The sequence below is a fragment of the Canis aureus genome, chromosome 10, assembly GCF_053574225.1.
Source record: "Canis aureus isolate CA01 chromosome 10, VMU_Caureus_v.1.0, whole genome shotgun sequence".
NCBI lineage: Eukaryota > Metazoa > Chordata > Mammalia > Carnivora > Canidae > Canis > Canis aureus.
In genome coordinates, this window is record NC_135620.1 from 70,220,204 (window position 1) to 70,230,377 (window position 10,174).

The following is a 10,174-nucleotide window of genomic DNA, read 5'->3' on the forward strand; positions in this document are numbered from 1 at the left end:
ATGTTCTAGTCCCATGCTCATGGCAGGCATTGCTAGTCAATCCTAGAGTGTTACTCCTGTGAGAGTCACATGTTAAAGACCACCAGCACCACCAGTTTGTGTGCAAGATGAAACCTCCCCATAATGCCTAATGCCAGATGCTTAGAGTAGTAGGCTGTTGCCAGATGAAGGAACCTCAGATGCCAGGTTTTTCTTTCTAAGGTTTTATTTATTTGACAGAAAGATAAGGAGCAAGAGAGCACAAGGGAGGGAGCTGCAGAGGGAGGGGCAGGGAACCCCATGTGGGGCTCAAACCCAGGACCCAGGGATCATGACCTGAACCGAAGGCAGATGCTTAACTGACTGAGCCACCCAGGTGCCCCCGGTGCTGGGTTTAATCACATCTCTCTCTGTGTCCCCTGCCAGCCATGAGCAGCGGTTTAACACCCAACAGCATGATCCCGGAGAAGGAGCGGCAAAATATCGCAGAGCGGCTGCTGAGGGTCATGTGCGCCGACCTGGGTGCGCTGAGCGTGGTGAGTGGGAAGGAGTTCCTGAAACTGGCCCAGACGCTGGTGGACAGTGGCGCCCGCTACGGGGCCTTCTCGGTCACGGAGATCCTGGGCAACTTCAACACACTGGCGCTAAAGCACCTGCCACGCATGTACAACCAGGTGAAGGTGAAGGTGACGTGCGCCCTGGGCAGCAACGCCTGCCTGGGCATTGGGGTCACCTGCCACTCGCAGAGCGTCGGCCCCGACTCGTGCTACATCCTCACGGCCTACCAAGCCGAGGGCAACCACATCAAGAGCTACGTGCTGGGCGTGAAGGGCGCGGACATTCGCGACAGCGGCGACCTGGTGCACCACTGGGTGCAGAACGTGTTGTCAGAGTTCGTGATGTCGGAAATCAGGACGGTGTACGTGACGGACTGCCGGGTGAGCGCGTCTGCCTTCTCCAAGGCCGGCATGTGCCTTCGCTGCTCAGCCTGTGCCTTGAACTCGGTGGTGCAGAGCGTGCTGAGCAAGCGGACGCTGCAGGCCCGCAGCATGCACGAGGTCATCGAGCTGCTCAACGTGTGCGAGGACCTGGCGGGCTCCACAGGCCTGGCAAAGGAGACCTTCGGGTCGCTGGAGGAGACCTCGCCGCCGCCCTGCTGGAACTCGGTCACAGACTCGTTGCTGCTGGTGCATGAGCGCTACGAGCAGATCTGCGAGTTCTATAGCCGCGCCAAGAAGATGAACCTCATCCAGAGCCTCAACAAGCATCTGCTCAGCAACCTGGCGGCCATCCTGACGCCCGTAAAGCAGGCGGTCATCGAGCTGAGCAACGAGAGCCAGCCCACCCTGCAGCTGGTGCTGCCCACCTACGTCAGGCTGGAGAAGCTGTTCACGGCCAAGGCCAACGATGCGGGCACCGTCAGCAAGCTGTGCCACCTCTTCCTGGAGGCCCTCAAGGAGAACTTCAAGGTGCACCCGGCGCACAAGGTGGCCATGATCCTGGACCCGCAGCAAAAGCTGCGGCCTGTCCCGCCCTACCAGCACGAGGAGATCATCGGCAAGGTGTGTGAGCTCATCAATGAGGTGAAGGAGTCCTGGACCGAGGAGGCCGACTTCGAGCCCACGGCCAAGAAGCCCCGCTCCGCCACGGGCGAGAACCCCGCAGCTCAGGAAGACGATCGGCTTGGGAAAAACGAAGTGTATGACTACCTGCAGGAGCCCCTCTTCCAGGCCACCCCTGATCTCTTCCAGTACTGGTCGTGCGTTACCCAGAAGCACACGAAACTCGCCAAGCTGGCCTTCTGGCTGCTTGCGGTTCCGGCCGTGGGGGCCAGGAGCGGGTGTGTAAATATGTGTGAGCAAGCCCTTCTGATCAAAAGGAGGCGACTGCTCAGTCCAGAAGATATGAACAAACTCATGTTTCTGAAATCCAACATGCTTTAAGACTTCAGAACAATAAGAAGAGAAAAGAAGAGAAAAAAGAAAGAAGAGAAACGTTAGAAGAAAAAAAAACCACAAACACACACACACATAACACTGTCGCAAACAAAGAAAAGGAATTTAAGTTCTAAACACTGTGGACCTCATTATAAACGCCCCCCTGGAAACTTAAGTGCTTTTTCAGTGTGTGCGTGCATGTGTGTGTGTGCACGCCCGCCCGCCCGTGTGCGGATGCATCCGAGCACGCGTGCCGTGGGTGTGCGGTGTGGGGCGCGGGGGCCCTGTGCTCACCTGCGGGGCCGCCGCAGCCTCACGCACCCGTGCACACACACACACTCACGCAACCCTGGTGCGTGCACACACGCCTGCCCGTGGGCACGTGTGCATTAAGCCAGGTGTGTCAGGAAAGCTGAGTGGGAAAGAGGGAAGACACTTCACCTCCTTTTCTCAGTGAGGGGGCTCGAAAGACTCCGTTTTCAGGTGTGCAGATTGGTAGGAAGCTGATGTTGTAAAATGTTCAGGCAGCTGAGATCTGAAGTGACTTGACGCTCTCTGTCCTTGACCCCGTGCGCCCCCCACACCCCCGCCCCTCCCCGCCCCCGCCCCCCCTCCTGCACCCACCCCGCCCCGGCTGCTCTGCCATGGATTCTCCAAACTGCATCAGATGGACAGTTTCTGCACTGGACTTAGTTCTCGTTCACCTTCAGGGCATTGAGCTGTTGCCTTCGAGACACCCATGGGTGTTCCCGGGGCAGCCGCCTTAGAAACACACCTATCTATCTCCCCAAATCAGGAAAGGAGACTTTAAGAATATAAAGCTGACTTTTTGCTTTTTAATATAAGATAGAAAAAAAAAAGACATTTTTTAAAGAAGCATAGAGACCGTCTCCACTCCTTAATAATGTTTTTTTCCTAACGTTTTAGCAGTTTTTACCTTTTATTTTTTTTTCTTTCCAGATTTGATTTTAGACTCTGCTAGGAGGCACTGAATGTCTGTAACTTATATTTTGGAGGTTTTTTGTTCGTTTGTTTTTTTCCTCAGTTGCCCTTTTTGTTCCTCAAATCACACTGTAAACTAGCTCATCTCAGTGGTATATTCAGTAGCCTGAGGTTTTTATCAGCCCTCCCTGTACAGGCCCATTTTCATGTATTCGAACAGCCGAGACCACGAACTCGGCTTTGCTGTTTGGAAACCAGGAGTGGGGTTGGCGTCACACGTTTCGCAGACGCGGGGTTCGGTGGAAGCCATAGGGGCCGCATGTGGCTCGGGAGTTCTCCTGAATGTACGCGCGGGAGCCGCCCTCCTGGTTTGCTGTGTCTGGTACCGCGAATGTCTGACTTCTATACCCAGAGTGCATTACACTACTCGCCACACCACGGACGCTTCCAGCTCAGCAGGGACTCCCGCGTCCATCCGTGTTCATGTCCGTCTCACCTCAGACCACGGCCCCTCTCCCCTCCCCCTCCCCGGGGCCCCCGGGGGTTCTGGTCGTTCTCTGGCCCACGCCCTGTTGGGGGGGACTCCCCCCACACACACCTGAGCCTCCTTCCACGACAGTAGTTGAGCTGGTGCCTTGCGGGCCAAACAGTTGTCGTCTTGAGGGGGGAATGGCATCAGGCCACATTGAACTTGAGGCTGTGCAAGATGGCTTTGCTCTCCATGAGCAGTTTAGGTTCTACACACTCGGTCCAGATGCCAAGACGGTGGCCCCTCTGCCCTCCTGTCGGGGTCAGCACGCCACCCCAAGCCCCCACCCCCAGCCCCGTGAGTAATGTGCTGGTGGCCCCGTGGCCCCCACTCTCCGGTGCCCATGGCTGGGGGATAGATGGTTACACCGCGGGCTTCGGGCTAAGAACAGCCACCATCGTGGAGGGCTCCTTGGCAAAGGCACGTTTTACCATTTTGAGGGTTGACTTAAGTCCGCTCCATCCCTTCCTGGAAACAAAGCATTACTTAGCAGTGAGATACCTCGACTCCAAAAAGCACTGTACAACAGCCCCCTCCTCGGCTCGCGGCAGCTCGGGAAGTCAAGCTGGCTCAAAAACTCGAAAAGGCTCAGGACTGTAGACCAGAACGGTGTCCCTGGGGGGCCGTGCCTGCTCGAGTCACCTCATGAGAACTGACCCGGCTTTTCCCTCCAAGTCTCGGACATACTGAAATGTGTCAGAACGGGCCGTCGGCACCTTCGCTCCAGCAGGCCGTGGTCTCAGGAACCAGTGTGCCCTTGCCTCTCCTGGAGAAGTTCTAGAGATTTCCCCCACGTTTCCAGCCGGGGTCACACCACCAGAGGAGCCTCCATCTGTGCTGGACAGTCACCTGCTGTCACTTTCTAGAGAGCGTGGGAGCATCCGCATACCCTTTGATCCAACCTTTGCGGACGTTCTGGAAGGTGGCTGCAGGGTTGCCCAGTGACAGCTGTTTTGCTTTGCTGCTGGGGAGCGGCCCTCGACCTGGCACTTGGAACCACGCGAGGAGGGACCAGAGCTGCCCACGCTGCGTGGTTGGTGGGAGCAGGGCTGTTCTGGCGACGCCCCATTGTTGGGCCAGTAGGTCAGGAAACAGACCTTTCTCTTTGTTGCAAAGCCATGGGAGGCCGAGCCCGGACGTGCAGTTAGAGCACTCGCAGTCTCGTGGGGACGCGGGCACGTCTGCCCTCCAGAATGAAAACTCAAGTCCGTCTAGTTACACTCTGGGTGTCGAGTTATCGGTGTCACCCCGTTCTCTTCTTCCTCCCCACCTCCGTTCAACCCTCCGGGCTTGGCTTGCTCTGCAGGTAGAAGGTAGACGCCACTGGGCGCCCTGGAAGCTGCCTCGTGGGGCTGGCCCCATCCAGATACGGTGACAAGGTGGCAGGCGGTCCTCTGTCTCTTGCAGCCGCCGGTTCCCCAGAAACTGGGCGTCACCGACAGGAAAGGCTGCATCAAGGTGCCCCTACGGTCGGCTTTCTCACACAGGCAGTTCCCAGAGTGCAGATCTCGCTGCAGTGAACCGCTTAGTAAAACCCAAAGATCTCACAGGTCCAGCCACTGGCGGCCCCTCGTTTCCAGCAATAGCCACCTGATCCAGATTCTAGTTTAGCCAAAGGATTGAGGTAGACTCTTCATCTCATCTCCCGGCACCTCCCCTGGTGCCGACCGTCAGGAGGATGTGTCCTGCTCCCCAGTTCTGTGACCACAATGGGACTTCCCACCGCAGGCCCTCGGTTGCCAGCAGACCAGGGGATGGGGCCGTTTCTGCCGTGTTCTCGGCGGCTCTTTGGTCTTCTGCTGGCTCGGACACGGCTCGCCTCAAGCCATTCCCAGGACAGAAATGGTCTTGTTTTGACATAGGTGGACCCCAGAGGGGAGATGGAGAGAACACCCCCTCCATCCTGCAGGGTGTTCTCCCCTCATCTCACATCCGCTGGCTTCACCCCCCCACACACACTCCCCCTCCCCCCACCTCCAAATCCCAGGCCAAGGACTGCAGCCTTCTGGGTGGTCGTTGTGAGCAAGGCTGGGCACAGATGCTCTTGTCCCAATACTGCTCTTCCCTCCCTGGGCCCGGGCCCAGGAGCCAGGCCTCAGCGGTCAGAAACCAGGAAACAGAAACAGGAGGGCCACTTGAGCTAAGCGGCCCCTGCTGGTGCTTCCCCTTGGGGGGTCCAGGGCGCAGAAAGCCGCTGCCCCGTCTGTGAGCAAGGAGGCTTGGCCCCCTGATGGCCTCCGGTTGGTGTTGGGATTGGCCCTCCATGGGGACAGGGGCCGAAGGTTTCCTGGAGGAGAGAACCGTCCGAGGAAGGACCTCCTTTTTACACCGGGTCTGTAAGCTGCCAAGTGTTCTCCCCTTGAGTTTGTTCCTTTATCTCCTGCACTTTCAAGACACACCAGGGAAAAACTCTGCAAGGCGTGTTTTCCACTGTGAAGCCGAACCTCTGCCTTCCGGAGCCTCCCTGTGCTTGCACGAGGCCACCTGCTTCTGCCCGGCTCGGCCTGGACCCCTTGGGCACCTGGAGAGATGTCAGGGCCGCAGCACATACCCTCGAGGGCGCACGTTCCCAAGCAAGGTTTGCGAGGAAGCTGGGGTGCGGATGGAGAAGGGAGGTCCCGTGAGAAGTGGCCCAGAAGGGACCGTGCCTGCAGGTTGTCACCATGATGATGTGCTCGCAGAGACGGGAAGAGGGGGCGCCCTGGGCCTTGGGGACGGCGGCAACGCCCATGTCCCCGGGATGCACCTGGCGGGGAGCCCCTAGAGAGGCGGAGTCGGGCTCGGGGTGTCCCCCGGAGACGGTAGGCGGGGGCTCCTGGCTCGGCCCCCCGGATCCAGCTGGGCCTGCCCCGCTCTTCACTGTGGCTAATGTTTGCTAGGCCAGTTATGGTGAACCAATGATACGGTGTTGTGGTTTTTTTTTTTTTTTTTTTTTTCCCCTCTTATGTTTCCCTCCCGGGTTCCCCTCTTCAGGGTTTTCTGGAGGAGTTTGTTGCCGTCATTCTGTTTTTCTTCCTCTCTCCCTTGGGGGTGAGGCCCGTGGTCAGCAGAGGCCCGCCTCTCCCTGGAGGGCCCCGTGCTTTCTGGGCGAGGAGGCACCTGCTCCCGCTCCGATGAGGGTGAAGATCCGTAGGGCACTGTCTGCTACATTCACGTCCCCGCCGCCGTCGCCACCACCCCGGGTGTCGCTTTCAAGATCCAGCTCCGCACAGAGGAGGACCTGCTAGGTCTGCAGCTGGGCATCCGCACCGGGACCCCCGAGGGTCCTTACGCCCCCGCACGTCCCCACCGGGCACCTTGACTCTTCGAACCAAAGTTCCTTAAGGGGCACAGCCCAGCCTTGTCCGCAACCTCAGGGGCCTGGGATCCCTGGGCGCTTCCTGAAGCCCAGGCTGGCAGAGACCGGGGGTCCGAGACCGGCTGGAAGAGGCCTCCTCCCGCAGCCCAGGTGCCAGCCGGTCCCCGCCCGGGGCCCTCCCACGGTGGCCCGGCCCGGGGGCCCGGGGGGGGGGGGGGGGGGCCGGGGCTCGCCGGCCAGGACAGAGGGGACCCGCCGGGCGGCGCGTCCGGGGCCATTCAGATCCCAAGCATCAGGAAATCATTTTGTACAACCACCCGAAGCAGAGATATTTTTTAAAAAGCGTAAATTATTTTCGGTTGTTTTCTGATCCTACCTTTTTCTTTCTCTTACCCCCCCTCCCCACCCCCGCAACGTCACATCGGTGATTCTTTCACATCAGGTAAATCTCGAGAAAGCCTTGGCGCCCCTCCCTCCCGCGCCCCGCTCAGTAACCACGTGCGTGCACCCCCGTCCTTTCTCAGTAGTTAAGACGTTCTAGGCAATACCATGGACACATCTGACTGTGTCTCTCTCTCTCTCTCTCCGAGTGCAAGAAACTCAAGTCATCTTAAAAAAAAAAAAATACAAAAAAAAATTTACAAAAAAACAAACACAAAAAAAATATCTTTTTTAGGCCAGAGTTTTCTACAGGTATTAATGAATATTTTTCTTAATCCTTATAAGTTTTATGTGTTTAATATTTCTTAATACCGGTAGCATTAATTTATACTTTTGTAGCAACACAATATTTTTATAAACAGCCAGTGCTTGGCTCCCGTCTCCACGAGGGGTTTATGCAGGGCCATCTTGGGACTCTGTGTACCATGTACTGTATTTAAAAAAAAAAAAGTTACCTAGTGTCACCCTTGCTGTGTTAATTAACAAAAGACGTTGTTTGCGGTCTCCTGTGTCGTTGGTGTGGATCCAACAGCTCTCCAAGGAGTCACATTGCATGGGGGTTGAGTTGACGGTTCTTGTGATCTGTAAAACCCCCGAGACCAAACTTGAGGGTTTATTTAGGGTTTTCTGTTTGTCCTTTGGGTTTTTCGTTTCACTTTGTTTTGGTACCGTTATCTCCATTTACAGCCAAAATCAGTTTCGTGATGTTTAAAACTTTTTCTGATGTCAAATGGAGGAAAGGAACAGGAAAAAAAGAAGAAAAGAAAAAAAAAGATTTTTACAGAGTAATAAAATTTAAAACTGAGCTGTTTAAATGTTGCTGTTTTTACCTGTCTGTTCTCGTCCGAAAGTGGGCCATTCCCAGGAAGAAGAGGAAGGTTCCACTTGGTTCCTTAAATCGCCAAAAGCCCTAGCCCAGAATTCACCCCCCAACCCCCCCGAATTCTTGCAACATTATTTCCCAGTTGGTTGATGCCAAGGCAAAAAGACATCCTTTTAATGGTTAGAGAGGATCAGTTACTTAAATGATTTCATGTCGGTGTTGTATTTATGGTTTTACAATAAAACAACCTTTAGGAAGATGGTGGTGTGTGGTGGTCTTTCTTGGGTTTGGCGTGGGGCCATGTCACCCAGTGAGGAGCGGGGCCCCTGGGCGTGACCGGGCCGGAGTCGGTGCCCAGGGACGCGGCGGGCGCGGGGGTCAGCCCCTAGCCGAGCCCGGCTCAGCCCACGGGGCCTTGCTTGCAGAGACCATCGGCCCAGGGAAGAGGGTGAGCTTGACCTGAGTCCCTCATGTGCACTGTTTGCCCCTCGTGACCCTGTACCCAGCAGCCTTGGATGACGCCTGTGACCCACGCACGTGCGCTTCGGGGCACCGGCCTGGGCGGACTTCACGGGCCTCACCCAGAGCCTCACACCCCAGACACGCGCACATCGGTGCTTCCAGTCGAGCTGAGGGCAAGTCCGAGGAGAGAAGATGCCACCAGAAGGCGAGCAGGGCCTGAGGGGCCGCAAGGGTGACCCCTGAGAGCGGGTGTGCGCTGTCCGCTGTCCGACGCTCCGCCCCAAGGCCCACCGTCTCGCCGCCGCCTTGCCTCGGCCGCCGCGCTCTCCCCGGGCAGGACGTGCTTCGTGGCCCATCAGCTGCCCCAGGAGCACGGGGAGCGCGGGGAGCACGGGGACCGCGGGGAGCGTGGGGAGCACGGAGAGCGCGGGGAGCACGGGGAGCGCGGGGAGCGGGCTGTGGGCCGGGCCCCTCGCAGGGGCGTGGGCCTTCCCGTGGGCGATGCCTGCGACGCGGACCGCGGGGACCTCTCGCAGGAGCGGCTGGCGTGTCCTCGGGGAGGTCCCACGCGGGGCAAGACAAGTCGGGAGTCCCGGCGGCCGGGAGCTCCGCGTCGCGGTGCCAGAGGGCCCAGGGCGTGGCCCAGACCTCCCCGCGGCCCAAGGGCCAGCCTCGGGCCGTGGAGGGGACATTACTAAGCAGCCCTGGATTTGGTGACAGGTGTGACCAGTACCCTTAAGGTGAGACTCCCCAGGAACCACGGGATTACAAAAACCCCTGACGAGCCAGCACCGCACCTCCCAGCGGCAGGGGGGTGGGGGACAGGTGACCTCTGTTGGGGCGCAGAGCCAGTCTCTTCCCCGAGCGCCTCGCCTGTGTCCTGCCCGAGAGGCCTGGCGGTGGCCCATGACCGGCACCGTCCTCGGGACCGGCCTCTGTTGCGGCTGGAAGCCCAGGCCTGGGCCTTCGGGGGACGCGGGGGTCTTCGTGGGGTCCAGTGGAGCGGGCCGCCCGGCCTTCCGCGGTTCTCGTCCCTGCCCCGGGGCTCGTCCCCTCCCTCCGTCCTTCCCCGCGGGACTCCGGCCCGTGGGCTGGTGGCCCAGGACGGCCCCTCGGGCGCTGGTCTCCCCCGGGAGGGGCGCCCACCCCGGCCGCGGGCCTGCTGCAGCCTCGGGGCCCGGCTCCGCTCGGGGCTCCCGCAGTCGCCCCCTTAGGCCGAGTCGGTGCCCGAGCCACCTGGGCCGCCGGCCCGTCTGGCCCTCGCTGGTGGCCCTGGACGCCCCGGACGCCGCGGAGGCCGTGAGCTCCTGCCGGGCAGAGGCCTGGGGCCCCCGGGACGCGGCTGTGGCCACGTGAACGCGGGACTGGGAGTCGGGGCGGCCCGGACCGCGCGGGGCCTCGCTCCCAGGGCAGTGTCGCCTCCTGACCCAGGGGCACTGTCAGGCTCCCCAGGATACGGACGCGGGGCTTTCCTTCCCGCTCTCCCTTTCTGGCTTTATTCAAACAGCCCCGTTGATACCGCGAGTAAACAGAACTGGGATTTACGTCTGGTCGTTTGATAGTTGCCGTCCGGGGGACCAATCTACTACATTTTCAACACATTTTTCATTTCGGGGGGAAACTGGGGCTACTCCCGCCGCCATCCCCAGCCCTGTCTCCCCCGCCCCGACCCGCTACCTCGGGACACTCGCCAGGATGGTGAACAGTCACGACTCGGGATTTCAGGAGCCTCCGTTGGGTTTTTATTTTGAACCGGGGTGGCT

General features: G+C 59.0%; 1 protein-coding gene across 7 annotated transcripts in view; it reads left to right on the forward strand.

Moving 5' to 3' along the window:
• Positions 1-8,206, forward strand: part of ZNF618 (zinc finger protein 618) — an 85,548-nt gene extending 77,342 nt beyond the window's left edge. For all 7 annotated transcript variants that reach the window (XM_077913025.1, XM_077913028.1, XM_077913031.1 and 4 more), the window contains one exon: positions 406-8,206. In XM_077913025.1, the coding sequence (XP_077769151.1) occupies positions 406-1,922 (1,517 nt within the window). In that variant the 3' untranslated portion in view covers positions 1,923-8,206. The remainder of the gene's footprint in view (positions 1-405) is intronic.
• Positions 8,207-10,174: the final 1,968 nt, after the last annotated feature.